Source organism: Pterocles gutturalis, unplaced genomic scaffold (assembly GCF_000699245.1).
Source record: "Pterocles gutturalis isolate BGI_N339 unplaced genomic scaffold, ASM69924v1 scaffold3413, whole genome shotgun sequence".
Classification (NCBI taxonomy): domain Eukaryota; kingdom Metazoa; phylum Chordata; class Aves; order Pterocliformes; family Pteroclidae; genus Pterocles; species Pterocles gutturalis.
Genome location: NW_010125277.1, coordinates 1 through 18,380, shown reverse-complemented (window position 1 = coordinate 18,380; position 18,380 = coordinate 1). Strand labels below are relative to the sequence as shown.

Here is an 18,380-nt window from a genome sequence, read left to right as displayed (position 1 = left end):
GGGGGCGGGCCGCCCCCTGCCGTTGGAACTGCAGCCAGCACGGCATGGCAGCGAAGCCCCGTCTTTCATCTCGCCTTTCGGAGAACAGTTTCGCTGTGTGTAAATACACTTGAAGTGCATTTCACTCTATAGCTCTGCAATAAATCATGACTAAAAAAGCTACTTCAGGCTTTGGGGTCTAGAACTGCTTGATTAGCTCACCGAATTAAATCAGGCAAATACCTGCTCTGGCAACCACATCGTTCCCAAACACCCTCTCCCTTTTTCATGGCTCTTGTTACAGACAGCAGAAAACCAACAGGTTAACAGAAGGGTGACCAGATACTATAAATCATCCCTCTGTCCTGTAACATTAGCAGAGGAATGATGGGCTCATTCTGGGACAGGGGTCTGCCATTCTTCAGTGGTGAGCAGCCGGTGGTGCTAGTTCAGAGGAATGGCTCTTAAGAGTAATTTCTGATTAACGACAGCAAAGGAATCACAACCAGTAGTCTTATAATTGAATGCTACTGGTTCCACGATAAAATATTAAGAGCTTCCTTGAAAATAACTTTTATTATCATATTACTTGTTCTGACGTGACTCATTGCTGCTGTTGACCCTCTGCATTTGTCACAACCCTCTGCAGGAACTGCAGCGTCACCCTCCCGCCAACAGTAGGAAAGTTGAGGCACGAGAACAGTAAAATATTCATACCAACACAAGAAGCACTTCTTACATAAGCAGTGACACTTACCTTAATTAACGGTGGAAAATGAAACAGATTTAGGTAGTCATGGGTTAACTTCTCAATAGCAGTCTAGAAAAAAAAAAAACCAACAAAATCAGATGAGAGTTATTCAGTCTCTCATACTGCAAATACCAGCATGAAAAATAGTGCAACTCTGCGTGCACTGTGTTTTCCATTGTGGATACATTAGGGCATGTGAGAAGAGTTTAAAATACAGCTCTCTTCTGGAAACTGTTGTGGTAGATTAGCCCCATTTCACATTCAGAATCAGATCTGCTTAATCAGAGAAAGAGATGTTTGGGGGGTTGCTTTGGTTGTTTTTATTTACGCTCAATCAACCCAGGAAGCTGAAATCTTTCATTTCGGGCATTATTGACTTTATTAAGTTTCAATAATTTTCCCTGGAGGAAATGTAAATTAAATATATCAGTAATGGTGTGTGGCATGGAAAAAATGGCTGATGCGCAAAAGGGAAATAAATCTGTGTGACTTATGGAGCTGAAGCTAAATTTGCAGGACTAGCAATTAGGATACAAGTATCTCTTTACTAGTAAATTGTGGTACAAAATCATTGAGACCCAGCAGAATTCGAGATGCTGCTTCCAGAGAAATCCTTTTCCAAAGCTGACTGCCAGGAAAGTGAACTCTCTCCCATGGAGAAAATACTATTATGGCTGTCATGATCATGTTTTCCAGACTATGATTTTCTGAACTCATTACAAACACTACATATTTAAAACACCATGAAACAGAGCTTTAAGAGGGAAGCAACCTGGCCATCAACCAACCAGCTTTAAAGTTGTCTAAGGGAGTTTTGCCAGTCAAAGTGTGTTTTAAGTTTCAGGCGTGATGTGAAAGCTGAAGTCCAGAGATTTCAGTTCAAATAACTGTTTCCGTATCTGATCCTCCCTCAGCTAAAGAGAAATCTTCAGGGAGAACTCTGATGATATCCAAAGCTTTCTGCCAGGAGAATGGCTCTCCTAGGTGAATCTTTAGCACTACTGACAGTCCAGCCCACAAGAAAACCTCATAAAACATCGAGGGTGCTTTGGGTTCTAAACCCATATGAACCTGGAACCCTGTTCATTTTTTATACCAAATATGTTATCTATTTAGCTTTATAACTTTTTTTAATACTATTGAAAACCCATAGAACCCTTCTTAATATTCACACTATAACCTATTGCAACATTGAACATGAGCAGTTAGATACCTTTAGATGGATGATGTGTCCTCTGGAAACAATTCCCATGTCCTTTAAATCCTCTTCTTCTAGAAGAAGCAATCGTTTCCCAGTGATATGATGTTCCTTAAACAAGCTAGCATATACACTCATTTCACCAGAAGCATCGCCTTAAGATAAGAGAGGTTATTCAGAAATCCATAGGGTGCTTTACTGGAGGGAGAAAAAGATGAACAAATGTATGTATGTTCATGAATGTGAATATGAAGGTACTTATGAATAGCTTTTACCTTTTCTAGTAAGTTGTTGCATCCAGAAAAACTGCAAAAAAGAGGAATCAATCTTGAAGTTCACATTATCAAAATTTTATATTACAGTTCTTTGGAGTTCACAAGTAATCATCTGTTTTTAAAACAAAATTTAAAAATATTTCTAACTTTGGGTTAAAGGACTGAACATTCTCCAATGCAAGGGATTACTTTTATTTAGCTTTTTTAAACTGCCCTCTATTTTGCAGCCACCTTCCTTACTTTATCATGATGAGAAAGAGAAATGACAGAAGCAGACACTTAGTGATCTGTCACATGCTAAAAGGGCTGCAGTTAAGGAGCTTTTGCACTGGCTTTCCAGACAGTCCTTTAGTAAATGTTAGCTGAACAACCCCGTGACACACCACACACAAGGAGGGTGCTAGATGGGACATTAAAATCACTATGACAGATCACTGTGCTAGAGATAAATCATTGATACTTCTTGTTTAGCCTTTTAGCTGAATAAACAGATTGAAAAGAAGACTCAATGCCATTATTTCATACGAAAGAGAGATTCCACACCCCTTAAGAAACCCTTAACTTTCAGTTAATTGCCATCTTGGTAGCACACAGTGGGATAAAACCTTTGAACCCGTTTTGTCCCCTCCAGGACAGGTCTTCCTTAGACAAGTCTTCTCAGGACACTTCCACATTCCTTGAATGATCACTCAGGAACGCCTTCCCGGCTGCTCACAGCTCCCAGCACAAATTGTTTTATTGACATTGGAGAATGTGGCTGCTCTCTATCAAGGTCATATGAGTCCTTAATTTACCTGTGGTCATTTTAAAGCCTTCCTGGGACAGAAATTTCACCAAATAGCAGTAAAATCTCACCTAGATATTATCATCTGGCTTTCCCTCCCTCTGTACCCACTGTAATTTGTTAGAGAGCTCCAGGAGTACAACACTGGCCACTTTAACACAAAATACTCACCACATCTTCTTCGGTCCATGCACAAATATCAAAGGAGGGCAGCAACTGTGTGAGAGATACGAATTGAAAAGAAAACCGTCTGACCCATTTTTCTCCCTTCCACCCAAATTTTCACTTTGGGGGCCCATTTTATTTGGTTCCTTTCCCCCTGCAAAGGGCAGGACTTCAGGCTGCAACTCTCATACTTGACATACCTTGGAGTCACACTGACCACGGGCTGGGTCCAACAGCACACAGTACTAAATCAATCCCACCACTTTATGTAGATAAAACTATCAGCAGATTTCCGATAGAAACATTGACTTATGAGAGATTCGGCTTGGTTACCCACCAGCCCCCAGGGCTTTGTCACCTCCTGCAGAGTCCTGCCACCCACACGCTCTCCAGCCCCCACCCACAGGTCACGCACGCTCCCCCAACACGCACTCACCCCTGCCTGTCCCCAGATGAACACTGAGCCCCAGGGCACAGGTGCAGGCTGCATGCCTGAGCGCTTCCCTGGCTCTCCAGGCACAAGACCTGTGTAATTACACAAGACCTGAGTCTCGTGTAATCCACCCACACCTTCCAGCCATCACGGTGAAACACCCTTTGAGCAAACTCCCATTGAAGGATTGTGACTGCCCAATACTCTGACTTCTACCTCCGCAGCTATGCCTTTGTGCCACCCTCCCCGCTTTAAGGACTCTTCAGATCCTTTTCCTCCTCCTCCACCAATGTCTCAGCCAAACCTCGCTGGGCACAAACCATCCACGAGACCAGCTGAAGCCATGTGTGTGAGGAGGACCCAAGAGACCCTCAAACCTGTCCCTTTGCCCACTGCTTCCCCAAAGGCATCAGGGTGAAGTGGCAGAAGGGAAGATGTGTCTGTCAGAGAAAAAGACACCTTCCTGACTTTTCCTCTCTACTACATGACCCTTCCAGCATATTGTCTCAACCTCCCTGCTATCAGTCAGGCATTCCCTATGCTATCAGCTACCCACAGCCTGGGCAGGTCACTGTGGGGCAAAAGCAGAGTTGGGGGCAACACCTAAGCACGAGGGATGGCAAGTGGCAACCGTAAACATCCTTACGAAGGCAGTGGGTTGTGCCTTTTGTAGGTACTTATAGTCAAACTGGCTGATGCTGTTGGGAGGAGCCTGGTACACTAACTTGTACAACTGAATCATTTCCTGCAGAAGTCCAATATTGCATTTTTAGTTGGACAATGTATTTTTTTCAGCTTTCCCCATGTTTAAATATAACCAGTAGCAGAATGTGCTCTGTATTATTTCAAATTTTTTTAAAATAGATGGCAGAATAGAGATGTCACACAGTGAGTAATACAAAAAAAGTGACTTAAACCATCAGACAATAAGGAACCTCTTGAAACACCAGCATTTTACACAGGGACACAGATGCATAAAATTTACTGTCAAAATGTTTATTGCAAAATAGAAGTTTGGAACAAAGAGAAGCAAAGGAAAAAGTTCACATCAAAAGAAAGTTTATGACACCAATTGAGGAAATTGAATACATTGCATGATTTCTTTTTGTTTGTTTGCTTTGGTTTTACACTGGAAAAAATCAAATCCACAGTGTGAATAAAACAAGACATAATATGTCAAGTGCAATAAAGAGAATAACTGCACTGCAAGGTTTTACCACACAGAAGTGTAACATCGCATGTTCCACACAATGATATATTCAGTTTACAGCACAAGAGTTTTGGCACAGGTGTTGTGCTCAGCTTTGTTTTTTCAGAAGGGAAAATGAAGTTTTCTAACACTGTGAAAATATTTTCTATTCAAATTTCATTGATTCACACTTGAAGTGTAAGTAGCATTGATTCCTAGTATTCAGTACAAAACTTCTTCAGTAGTGCAAAAGCTAGAAATGCAGTGGACTATATCTGACTTTAAAAGGCATATGAATATTTAGCACACAATATAAAATGTTTAAAGAAGGTTGTTGGTTCTACAGTTTTAAAATTAAATCTTCACACATCAGAAATCTCTGTGCAGATTTTACAGGGTACACTAAGTCGAAGTCTGGGGGGAAAGGGAAAGGTCTCTCCTCCAGGTTCCTACCAGTGCATTTTAAGGTCTGTGAAAATTACTAAATGAACTTATTTTTCTATCTGAACATTCTACCTAGGACTGCAGTTAAAACCTCTGTCAAGTTAGAGGTCTTATTAAAAACCTGTAAAAGCTGCCTGATTACAGAAAAAGGAACTACAGTACTAAAGACACATAGTAATGCTGCTGAATACTTAACAGCTATATGAACACTACAGATTTACTGCTACTGCTGACAGCAATATAAATCGTTACTGCAGCAAATATTTAACTCAGAATAACCACTTTAAAACCCAGAAGGAAAGGGAATCAACATCTAACAAAACCACTGGAACAATAAACAAATGACAAGTCAAGAACATGACTGTGTGACAAGGAGCTGCACCAGACCTCACCTCCTGGAAGCCCTTTCCATCTAGAGGGGACAAAGCTCCACGTCAGGCAGCACACAACCGGCTGGGGATGCAGCACACCTATACACCATACCTTAGGACACTTGCTACTCCAAGGAATTAGGGGTGTGATTGTCACAAAAATGACTAGATCAAAAGTTTAGCTCCATTAATTCCCCCTTCCATTTTTTCCCCACTTCTGAAGGAAAAGAAAGGGAGTTGGGTGTTGGACATCCTCTCTTGGTCCCAGCTCACCCTATATCTTGAAGCAAGCCAAAAGCTGATCCTCACTGTTCTCTCAGGCCATTTACCCATCTAAGTCAAAGTTGGCAACACAACAGCATGGTAAAAATGAGAAGTTCAGGCCTGGTTCTTACCTTTCCCCCTCTGTCAAATGCAGCAATATTGTTTTACTGCAGACACCTCCAGGGCTTTATGAAAGGTAGAGAAAACTGGGACCCCAAAAGGCCTGGTGGGGACTAGTGAGCTGAGAGGTGTATGAGGCATGGGAAGACTTTTGGTGGCTTTGCTTGCAGCCCAGAGCAGCCAGAGAAACACCTTCTGGGTTTGGTTGCTGATTTCATAACCTGACACACTATGTGGTTGGGGACTGTTGTGGAGATCTATATACCCTGGCAGAAGACAGACTGGGTTGCACTGCAGAGCAAAATCAGGTGTGGAAGATGAAATACTGTGACCTCCTCCAACCAACATACCTGCCCACCAGAGCCACTTTCAAAACCTTTATCTAGTGTGAAGTATATCAGAGGCAGAAACAACACAGCTTGATTCTCACATACGATTTTTGGCTTGTAAACTGGAGACATCTGGTATGAAAGTCATCATAGGAAAGTAAAAACGCAATCAATACCGTTATTTTTTCAACAAGCATAGCCAATATCCTAAGCATAACCCTATCTCAAGGGAACTGCATCAGAAGAGTTTGTCTTATGTTATCAACTTCTCTACCATTCAGAGACACCTTTGCTACTTTGAACACACAGACAAGTTTTACAAGAGTTTAAATTTTTCCTTAATATAGCTTAATTTGCTTTGACAAATAATGTATGGGGAAAGAAAGGGGGAAAAAATCCATCTTTGTTCCATTAAAAATACTGGAACTAAGTAAATAGTGGAAATTCCTATAAGCATGCAACCAAATTCTAATGATATTTTCCTGACATAAGTTGCACGCCTGGGTAAGCACAAAACCTTGACGACAGACTTAAATCTTGTGATTTTGCAACTATGAGACCCTGTGTCATACTACTTAAGGACTATTTTTACTTCTGTAAAGATTAAGGAGTGGATTTACAAATCCAGCTAAAACCCATGCAAATACAAATGTGCATGAAGTGCTCTGAGATTGTCAGATGCTAAAAAAGTGCAAAATATTGATGCTAGGGAGAGATTTTTTTGGTTTTTTGAATACTAAATGTATTGAACCAAACTTCATTTTCAGTTAAAGCTGTACAACCCTACACTGCTTATGTGGTATGGTAATTTATGCACAATGACACACATCTTAAGATCTAAAGTGCACATATTAGATTACAAATACATCAAATTTTCCTGGGTGCAAAGTGGCAGTTACAGAAATAGTATCATTGCTGTGGGTGTTAGCAGACGTAGACTTACAAAAACAGTAAAAATCTGAACTGGAAACAGCCTATTTGCTCTTATTTCCATTTAATTATTTCCCCTTCAATGTTCTTTTTTCTCCCTAAAATCAGGTTGCTTTGATGGACCTAAGAAGCCATCCCCACCTGAGCCAAAGGACCAAGTTTCTCTTTGGGATACTCTGTAAACTTATTACATCATTGAAATTACAATTCTGTCATGAAAAAAGCTTCCTGATACAAGAGGGTTAACATCAAGCCAATGGATCTGCAATTGTTAGCAGGAAGGTGGAATGTGGAATGACATTCTACAGCAAGGATGCATTTTGGAGGGTCTAATCCAGTGCAAACTGAGTGGAGCAGGCTAGCTCAAAGCGCAGCACTCGCTGCCTTGCAGGTTACCAGACCAGTGCTGACACTTAAGGATAAAACAATTCTCTCTCACAACCCGAAGAGGTGCCCACTCATAACTGTAGAAAAACTCCTTCAAAGAACTTTCTCTTTTGTTGAGTGAACATGTAATGATTTCAGGCCTGCTGTTATCTAATGTATCCATTTTTCTCTAAGCTATCCACAAAAAACACTCACTATAATATGTAGGTTAGAGCTGTGTAACAGGCAAGTCTATAATTAAAGAAGCCACTCAAAAACAGAAGTTTTCATAAAAGAAACCCCTCCAGTAATTGAGAATGGAATTTTGATGGCTTATTCCCACCACAGCTGAACTAGTAACGCTTTTCTTTTGAAATGCTGCTTTTCTTCCTTGAGCAAATATTTTACAACATCTTCCTTTCTAACCTGCATTTGTGTTTGCACTGGTTTCCCTCCCTCCTTCTGCATCATCACTAAAGGGGTCATCAGGAGAAACGTACTCGCTGCTCTCAACATAAGTGCCTGGCAGGCAATTATTGCAGCAGACTGTTACACATTGAGTTTCACGGTAAGTCATAACAGTAGTGGCAATACTTTAAAAGTGATTTAGCTGCAAAAAAAACAGGTACACAGAGACTAGTAAATATTCCTCACGTTACTGCCATCATGGAGAATTTCACATAAGCCAGAGTAGTAGGCCCAAGCTGAAATGTCATTGTGGCTTCTCTTTGTCCTTTGATACGTGTAGCACATGCCGTTTAGGAGGTGTAACAATCAAAATTTGCTAACACTGATTTTTACTCTCAGGTACAAGAATAAGTCCATCAAAGTTAACGAGGCTTCCCGGATTTACATCAACATAAGTGAAAATTACCTTCTAGATCACAATATCTGATAATGGATGCAGAGGTCTGATTGCAATTCGCTTTGCTAGAGTGAATTATATACACATGCACACGCATGCGAGGCGAAAACAGAACATTTATATAAATCATCTACAAACAGGCATTATCTGGATTCTGCTGCTATTTTAGTTTTTAAACTGTATATTTAACTAACCCGTCTCCTCCCCTCAACCAAGATTCTCTCTTCCTAAAAATGTATTTGTGACTTCCCACAATACCGCCTTGAAAAATGCTTTAAATTAGGAACAGCAAACCCCTTCCCTGCAACAGTAAGAATGGATTGTAGAGAACAGCAAATCTGGAAGTATATTCATATAATTGACAATTAAAGGGGTAAGGGAAATGACAAAAAACACAAAAGAAAAATCTGAAGTACATTAATGGCATTAAAGGCATCGACATTTCCCCCAATATTTTCAGATCTTAAGCTTATCAAGCCATAGTTTCTGTAATCAGGCATCAAGAATTACAGATATAATCACGGCTCTTAAAATAATAATAATCTCAGTTAGTTTGGAAAGTTTAGTTCCAAATTTCATCAAAGCAGAAATAAATCAGCACAATCTAAACAAAAACATCTCTCTACACACAAACATGCTCAGCCTGGAAAACATCTCACTTTTTTTTTTTTTTTTCTTTTACAGGATTTAAACAGACCAAACCGACAGGATTCTTGTTCTCAGACTTTATTGTTTTGCTTTGCTAAAACCGATTTCAGGGTTAATTCTATAACTGATTTCATTCGCTGCTATCATCTGTGTCATCAAAGTAATCATCATCATCATCATCATCTGACCAGTCGAATTCACTGAACCCCAAAGCCATGTTGATTTTCTTTCCTTTTCTCATAGAGGTGGTTTTAGAAGAATTCTTTTTGGCTTGCATGTTTATCTGCATTCCAGAATGCAGGACAGATCCTGCTTTGTTCAGAGAGAAGATATCCCCAAAGCCCGTCATCATCAAGGCCTTCAGACTTTGGTTCATGCCAGCTACCTCCCCGTTACTTGTTGCTGTGATCTGACATGACATCTCTGCACTGTTTGACTCCTCTGTTTTAGATTCAAAGTAAGACTCCTCAGACATTCTTGCAGCAAGAGGTAAGAAAAACTATTTAAAGGAGGAAAGGACAGAGCAAAAGTGAAAGTTAGAATCAATTTAAAAATCAAGGAAAAAAGACACCACCAGGTTAGTTGGCAATCAACAGAAGGCACAATGATTAGTGAATCTAAACACGGAGAATTCACTAAACCATATAGCTTCATTCTAGGGTCACTGTTCTTAAACAAAAGTGCAAAATACACTGAGTCGCATAGCAAGAACCACAGGTAGCAGAGCTTTCATGACAAAAGAAGGTTCAAACTCTTCAGTCCTTCATTTTGCACAGTGTAAAACAGAACAGGACATTTCCCAGCCAGGTGGGCTGGCTCCCAGGGAAACGTGGGTACAACACAAGTCTGAGTGAGTTGCTTAATTCAGCCTTTCAGGATTGAAGAATAAATAACGGTAAGATTAGAGAACCCAAACAAGCTCCCAAAGTTTGGTGCAGAAGTAGCAGCCCTCTACATATCAGAAATAGCAGCAGTATTATTTGTGCAAAGACTGGTTTTGAGCATAGGCTCAAAAGGAGAGGAAGGGGTCACCCTGCAACAGCCGCAATGAGAAACGAGCCCCTCACCAATGCAAAGGACACGGGAACCGGCCTCCAGCCCACACCAGCACCTTGCTTCTGGAAGGTGTCACAGGGAGGAGCAGGGGAAGAGGGGGCCATTTGGTCGGCTGGTCAGCTTCTTTGGCTTGGTTGGTTTTTTGCCTTTTTTTTTTTTAAATATCAATAGGTATCTGCTGTTTGATTGTACATCGTATTAAATTGCTACTGATGAAATCTTCACCTACAGATAATGGCGTTTTTCTGACCCAACCTGTTTGTAATAACAAATGAAACATGCCCTCTACAGCTAAATAATGATAAATATCTCGCCAGAGTGGCTGGGTTAGTAACCTCTGTGACATGCTGGCCTGTTCTCCGCAGGGAGTAAAAACTTGGGAGTTTCATCCCAAATTAAACTACCTGCTAAAGCAACAGCAAAGGAGCTGTGTGTGAACACCTGAACTGGCCTTTCTTTCTAAAGCTGTTTGCAAAACTACCTGCCCAAAATTAATGGTGTTCCCCATCTTTTTTAATCAGAAAACTGACTGAAGAGTCAATGGCAGTTGGTCACAACAGGTGACAGGGTGATTATGGTGATGTCCTGGTCTGTAACACAGGAGGCTTCAGGGCCACGCTGCTCAAAGAGTGCCCATTTCTTTTATCTATTATTAAAAAGGACAGTATTTGTCTTTTGTTCCCCTCCAGTTTTCCCTACTTACATAGGCTTTCTAGATGCACTGTGGTTAGCAAAAGTTAGTGATCATGGTTTAAGAAATGAAAACAAAATTAAGAAGCTGAGGAGATGGAGTGTCCTAAATACTCTTCATGTGTCCTATGGCTAAATGACAAAAATCCTGCAGCTAAGCTTCTGCATAGCTTCCTGTACAGGAAAAACAAATTACACCATTGCCAGAGTGCTACTCGGATCAAGGACACCAAAAGCTCCTACTGATAAAGAGAACCAATATTTTAAAAATGAGATCTAGACACAGAAACAAGATGCCCAGCACAGATGATTCAGTGCCAAGAAGTTCTTCCATCAGCTATTGGAGTTATATAGTCACTTTAGATCCATGGAGAAGCACCCCCTGACATATAAGCAAAATTCCCTATAAAAATCAACAAAGCTGCAAAACAGCTTTCCTCTAAAATATGTTTCTGGGTCAGTGTTTGTGCAATGCCTGCCAGTGGGTAAGCTGTGCATGGGGCATAACTGTGGCTCATTTTGCAAGTTATAATCACCTTACTTGCTCCATATTTTGCCATCTCGTTATCTGGAGGACTAAGGAGCAATTTGCAACAGAACCTGCCTTCAGTGTCACACTGCATATGATAACTATCATTAAGAGAATTTTATAGATGGCTGTGATCCCCAATCTCTGTACAAGCCACTGTTGTTCTTAAATGACCACCTGAAGGTGCACAGCACCACTGATGAACACCTGGATTTCATGTCTTGCTCACTGTCTTCCTCTAAATACAAGCTTCAGCTTAGCTACATACACTCCCTTCTTAAAGTGAGGTCCTTTTTCAAAAGAAGTCTCCCATTTCACTACAGCTGTGGATGTATGTTACCCCTCTAAAAGGCTCCAGATTCCTTTGTGCAAGAGGCTCTTGCAGATCTGCACAAAGGGAATTTGCAGAGATCAAACTCAAAGGTGTCTAAGACACACCAGAAACAGAGGCAAAACAAGAGCAGTGAGAAACACTTCTGTGAAGTGTTTCTAAAGACTGGCCTTATCCTTCTCTCATGCTGATGATAAAGCTACACTTTATCTTTTGGAGTAGGAGCAGCCTGACACTCATAGCTACCTACCATGCAGGATTAAGCTTTCACCAACCCTAAAACACTGGAGAACTAAGTGCCAGAGACAGCTTCCCTGTCCTCCTTTCACTTGGTTTGAGTTTCTGCTCCTGCACACCACTCTAATACTATCTGCTGGCCTCTGGTCTTTGCTGCAGAACAAAGAAAGAAGTGACTGCAGAGTGCAGAGCAGTACCAGCTAAGACACAACAAGGCCTAGTGGTGGTTAAGAACCAGGTACAAGCCTGGTGGGCACCCTAAGCTGTGTTATTAATGCTGGTGGCCATATCTTTACTACTGCTTTTACAGCCAAGGTAACCTAAAATCGAGCAGCGCACGTCCCTGTCGCAATCCCCTGAGCAGATATACACTGAACAGAGGGAGGGAGGGAGACACTTGACTCCAAGGATTACAGCTTGCTAACAGAATGCCCAGGGATATTTTGTAAATTATTTACAGCTGTGAATTTAAAATATAGTTGTACTTATAATCAAGGCCTTGTAGAACTTCATTTGCTACAACAAAAAAAAAAAAAAAAAAAAACCAACCAACCAAACAAAAAAACCCAAAACCCAAACAATCCTGCTTGAACAAGCCAATTTTTCCCAGTATGTCAATTTTTTTCCAACAAAAGGGCTTTTTTAAAAGCTGTTCTGTGTTGCAGTTCACTAAAGATCTATGTAAAAAACAAACCTATATTTCTCTATTAGAAGAAATTGTATTTAAATGCAATAGGAGAGTTGGGTTAATGTTATGCAGAAAGACAGTTCATGCTTAGCACAATAGGCCTTAGCACAACGCTTTATTCTTTCAGCAATGCCAGCTCTAAGTGAAAAGTAGAAGTCATACGCAAGTACAGCATAAAAAACCCTAGGGCCTTGCTCGTGAAAAGATTTGCTCATTAAGGCTGTGTCTCATGCTGTGCTCAGGATAGATGATGGCCCACAGCTCAGTTACTGGAAGTTTTCAAGCATTGAAGCAGGCATACAGATATCTACTGAGAACATACAGTATCTGCACATAGGAAAACATTAATTCTTCATTATTTCATTACTCCATGTCCACAGCTGGAACACGAAGGCAACTTCATTCAAACAGCAGCAATAAACTATGCCTTAAAAACAAGTTGTATATAAATGGGACTGTCTGGAATCAAGGTTCTAAGTAGGATAAAATGGTGCATAAGAAAAACATACACTACTACAATCTCAATTTGGTATTTGTTTTGGCTAGTGCTTTAAAAACAAGTAGGTAATGCGGCATTTTTCTTTTCAACAATTCTGTTGTAGTATGTCTAGCCATGCAGTAACCCTGTGGTCCTCCCTCTGCCAATCAGTAGTCAAGAGCATCATATTTCATTAAGAAATCCAAGATAATCCAAGGAAGTTTTTTTGTTCAATTTATTAATTGAAATGTGGCAATCCTAACAGCTAATAACTGACCAGTATGTTAACTGTAATTATGAACAAAGCCCTAAATTAACACTTCAAATTTTGACCCTCTTTCTCACAGAACAGAAATTTGCTTTTTCTCAAAGCAAAAGAACAGAACAAAGAAAAAATCTACATAGGTTTCTCAAGCCTTCTTCTGCAAGAACCAAATTATTCTTACATTTAAGATCTAATCCAGCATCCATTAAAGTCAACAACTTCCTAGTAGAAAAATGAATGTATTGAATGTAATCAACTTTTAAAGCTGAGAACTGTAATTAAATCAATGGGAAAACACTTAAGTGCTCATGGCACAATATGTACTATCAGTAATACCTGATATCTGATGTATTAGATGAAATTTTAAAAAATGGTATAGTTATTTGCAGTGATGTAGTAAAATGGACTTTAATTGGCCCAAAGGAACAACTAAAGAAAACAAGGGTACTAGTTCTTCGGTGTGTCTTTAAATTTACATAGGCAAAGCTCCAAATACTTTCTGAAGTAAGATGAAAAGTTGAATTATTGTCTACTTACAGGAGTATTGGACTGTTCGGTTAACTTCTGCTCCCACATCCTCAAACGCCGCTCCCGTTCCTTTAGTTCCTGCTCTTTAAAGCTCAGATCACGCTCCAGTTTCTTTAGTCTCTCTAAGGTTGCCTCAATTTCACATCTGCATGGAGACAATTTGTTACGTCTTGTCTTTTCCTGACAGATATAAATTGTTCATAATTCCCACTGGAATGTTAATTAAATGTGAAAGGCTGAAAAGTACAATACTAACTCAAGTAGTTCATTTAATTACCAAATGCAAAGCTTTTCAGAGCTTTAGGCACAACTGTCAATGTTTATCCTTGAGAATAACCATAATACCTTCAGCTGAAGAAAAAGAACATTTAAAAGAGTAAACTGCCATATAACAACAGCATTTTTAAAACCAAAATGCTGTCTTTTCCCTCAACATCATGAAACATGATCTAATCCATAAAGAAGCTGCATTAAGAACTGGTAACAGGACAATCATTAGCAGCACAACACGGCAGTTTAAGAAGCCCATTTGCCTGGGGGTTTATAACTTGGATATAAATCTTATTTGGACTTAAAATACACAGAAGCAGCACTGGGGTGTTTTTGCCCACTTATCTTCCTGTTTCTCTAGGTGAAGATATAAGAGCAAGAATGTAAAGCATGATATGACCCAGCCCCGCAAATGGTTACAAATACAAGCTTCTCAATTTAGGCACAGGTAGGTCCACTTTTCTCTGCTCCTCTCCGTACATGCAAAAGTGTGAAAAATAAGAAAGGTAGGAAGTGAAGGCAATACTCTAAGAAGCTTCATATACCGTCTTACTGGGTTGCACTACATGTACCATGGTTTCCTTTGACATGCTTTCTGACGGACAGTATCTTTTAAACACTAACTGAACTGCTCTTGGAAAAGAGTTCACCAAGTTGTGTGCTACAAATGCATGGGTGTATACCAGAACGTACAGAAAAATATTTGTCACTAAGTTCAGCCACATTCTTTGCTTGTGGGATAACCAAATAAAAACTTCTAATTTGTATCAAAGGTTGCATTTGCATTTAACAAACAGTTTCTGTGACTGTTTGGGAAACTGTGCACTGCCTACCACCTGTGTCCTGACTACTGCTTCAACTATTTCCTAATCACATTGCAGGAATAGTCAATCACAGCCCTTCGTTCTCCTCCTAAAGAGAACGAGTGCCTAAGGAGACAGAGATCCTAAAGAGAGCTCTGAAAATAGCTATTGAGGCTCTGCAATGTGAAATCTTCTGCTCAAACTTTCACATTTTCCCTTCATAAACACACTGCAAACAAAATCTGCTCCTTCTAACGTTTTCAAAAAGAAAATAAAAGGACTAACAGTTAGTTGTCAACTCTATTTGGGGGGAAAAAAAAAAAAGAAAAAAGATAATATTTCTTCCTCTAAATCTCCTGGCCTAGCATGGAATGATTAAGCTCTTCTCCAGCATAAACCTAAAGGAGTTTAGGCTCTCAATGTGGGAAAATGCATATGCAAATAGCCTATTTAAGTAAAAGAAATAATTTAAATATTCCAAATCTTATAGATTTATTATTTTAATAAGACTTCTCTGTCAGAGAGTAATGCTTACAAAGTACAGTGAAAGGATTCAGAGCTGGAATAACTAGTGAACTCTACTGCAAACTCTACCACCACGCTTAATTCTACTGCAAAAATCAGCCACCTGGGGCAGGAGCATTTATCACACTTAAATCCTGCTGTGTGAGCTGTTCAATGTGGTGGCCAGAACAAATGCCCCTCACAATTATTACGCTTCAGATTTCAAGCAAAACTCTCTCTCGTATTTAGGCATGCAAAGGTCAAGGCTGATCTCTGTGCTGAGTGGAAAGTGGTTGCACATCCTAATAAAAAGACAAGAAAGGAAACAAAACTAAAAACCACTGGACAGAAGCGACTCCTCTCCAAACGTTCATTTCCCTATCAAAACCCGTTTCTGTCAAATGCAATATATACTACACAATCTACTGTGGGCACCACAGAGCAATTTGAGGATCATTGCAAGCGCTGCTTTTCTTAGTTTGTCTCTCAGCATCACTCTTACTTATACACAACTCTATAATTTTAAAAATATATAAATTATCTTTTAAATAACATTCTGCACTGGGGAAGTCCTGGTAACAATAGCTTTCTATATGTCAAAAGTCTATTTTGTGCTGTAATTACCTCTCCTCATTAGACAGAAACTTCTCTTATAATAAAAGGTCATTCTGCGAAACCAGTTGCATTCAGAAAAATAATTCCACTGTATAATAAAACTGTAATTAAAGAGAAAGCTTCTGTACATTGCCCAGTTAATGAGTCTTACTTCATAAATGAAGCAGCTTGAAACATTATACATGGTAAGGCATGTGGATTTGTTTGCTTCTGTAGTTCTGCAGTCTGAGCTTACTGGCTTTTCTAGAATAATCTCACTCTGTGACACTGAAGAATGTATACTGTATTATTAGAAACTATGATAAACAGTCACAGATTAAAAACAACGACTGGTATTTGTTTATATGTCTTGAATTGCTACTCATACACTAATATAACTATCAGTAATAGACTATTTTAATCATTGGAACAGCCACTCATGGGGAGAGGATGGAAGGAGAAATGCAGTTAGTACATATGACGAAATGCAGACAAATGTGATCTCTCACTGAAATGGAACATCATTACTTCAACAATAATTTTTTTCCTACTGTAATAAAAGTGACTTGAGAAAGAGCTCCAAAAAGATCACAGACTATGAACTCAAGCATAAAGGCAGACCTGTGCGCCTTAGTTGTAGGACAGTGCCCATATTCAATTAAATAATACAAATGTAAAGGATAGAACAGTTAGGAAATAAGACACTGAATTATTTTAACAAAACAATAGAACAGGTAATTAAAATGTGTTATTAATATGAACATCGAGACCAGTAAATGTTGCAAATAAGACCACATTAAAGACAGGTCAAAGTGTCATCTATTGTATCACCTGTCAGTCATGTAAAGACTCAGCCCACTCTCAGTTTTCATGTTAGTCAGTCAGAGACGCTGAAGATGCTGGTTACTCACTGTTACAGATGCAGTTTTGCCCATCTCTATACAAAAAGAGCCTCACCTTGCCTTTTTTTAAGAGTGGGAAAAAATGTAATCCAGCATGTCTGAGCTTTGATTTGCTTTGCTAAGTGCAGTATTTCTGTGAAAGTGCAGTATCTGGATCTCTAATTTGGAGGTCCCTCAAAGGAACAAGGGTAACCTTTGCCTCTCCCAAGCCCACCCTTCTCCAGGGCTCTGATAGCCAGGCTTCATTAAAATTCCCTATTTCTTGGCAACACACCTCATTCTTTCACTACTGCTGGTCCAACTATCTCTTTGCAAATCACTACGGGATAAAAAATATTTTAAAAATAAATCAGTGAGTTAAAGCAAAGATTTTTCAATGCAGAAGTTAAGACACATTAAACTTCTGTGCAAATGTTTTCAGAAATGGTCTTGGTCTGTTTTAGTTTATCCCTTGGGATCACTTTATACATACAAGTCTTCCACCTACTTTAACTTGCATATTTTTTGTATACTTTCTGTTAATTTGGCTTAACCTTCATGAGAAGCTCCATACAGTCATGGCTTTCACATCAGGGAAGGCAGCCATTACCAGAATTCAGGTAAGAGAGAGCCCCTCTTACCCAGGTTCTGAGCAAGTCCCCACACGACTTGTGCTCTTTCTGCACTTCGCGTTTTCATTTCGGCTTAATTCAGAAATCATCTTTGCTTTCAGGCAAAACATGCCCCATCATGAATGTTATTTATTTAAAAAAAAAAAATTGCCAAATTTATCTTTAACAGAAGTCTCCACGGTAAGAAGTTTTTCCTTGACTTGATAGTGCCAAAGAACTTTTTGTTTCTACATGGCTTTCCACTAACACCTTGTTAGCCATTCCTCATCTAAGCAATTTAGGTGCATCAAAATAAAATTTGCAAGAAATACTTGGGCTACCTGAGTCACACTCCAAGAAATGAATCAATTAAGTAAAAGAACAGAAGTCTAATGTTACCAAATAACAGCTAGCACAGCTTTTATTCTGCTGTATTGTCAAGATTTAAGTAATTTGGTTTTCCTAAGGGAATTTGAGTACTTGCTCATTTTTTAAACAAATATTGTTTCTACACAGGGGTGTGCAAGAAATCCCTCACTGGGGGGATACTTTTCTTCCAACCCTACTTGTATTCCAGCTGCTACCAAAACCACAATATGATGTGCAGAGTCTGCAGAAGTAACGGTGGCCAAGAAATATGTTTTTATACTTTAAATACCCTACATTTGTCCCAAGCCTTAGAACACGGTTTTGGCGGGTGAGAGGGTATACTGATAGATTGCTAAAGCAGCACCATGGATAAAATGACTGACAAATATCTGAGAGACGGGTATTGCCCTGAGGAAACACTGAACCTACTGCAAC

The 18,380-nt window shown here is 39.6% G+C and overlaps 1 protein-coding gene across 1 annotated transcript in view; it reads right to left on the bottom strand.

Moving 5' to 3' along the window:
- LOC104465447 (mitogen-activated protein kinase kinase kinase MLT-like) overlaps nucleotides 1-14,058 on the bottom strand; it is a gene marked incomplete at its 5' end in the record, with an annotated part of 31,498 nt that extends 17,440 nt beyond the window's left edge. The window contains 5 exon segments of the mRNA XM_010078494.1: nucleotides 737-799; nucleotides 1,944-2,083; nucleotides 2,204-2,234; nucleotides 3,159-3,203; nucleotides 13,923-14,058. Coding sequence (XP_010076796.1) covers nucleotides 737-799; nucleotides 1,944-2,083; nucleotides 2,204-2,234; nucleotides 3,159-3,203; nucleotides 13,923-14,058 — 415 coding nt within the window.
- Between the last annotated feature and the right edge of the window lie 4,322 nt (nucleotides 14,059-18,380).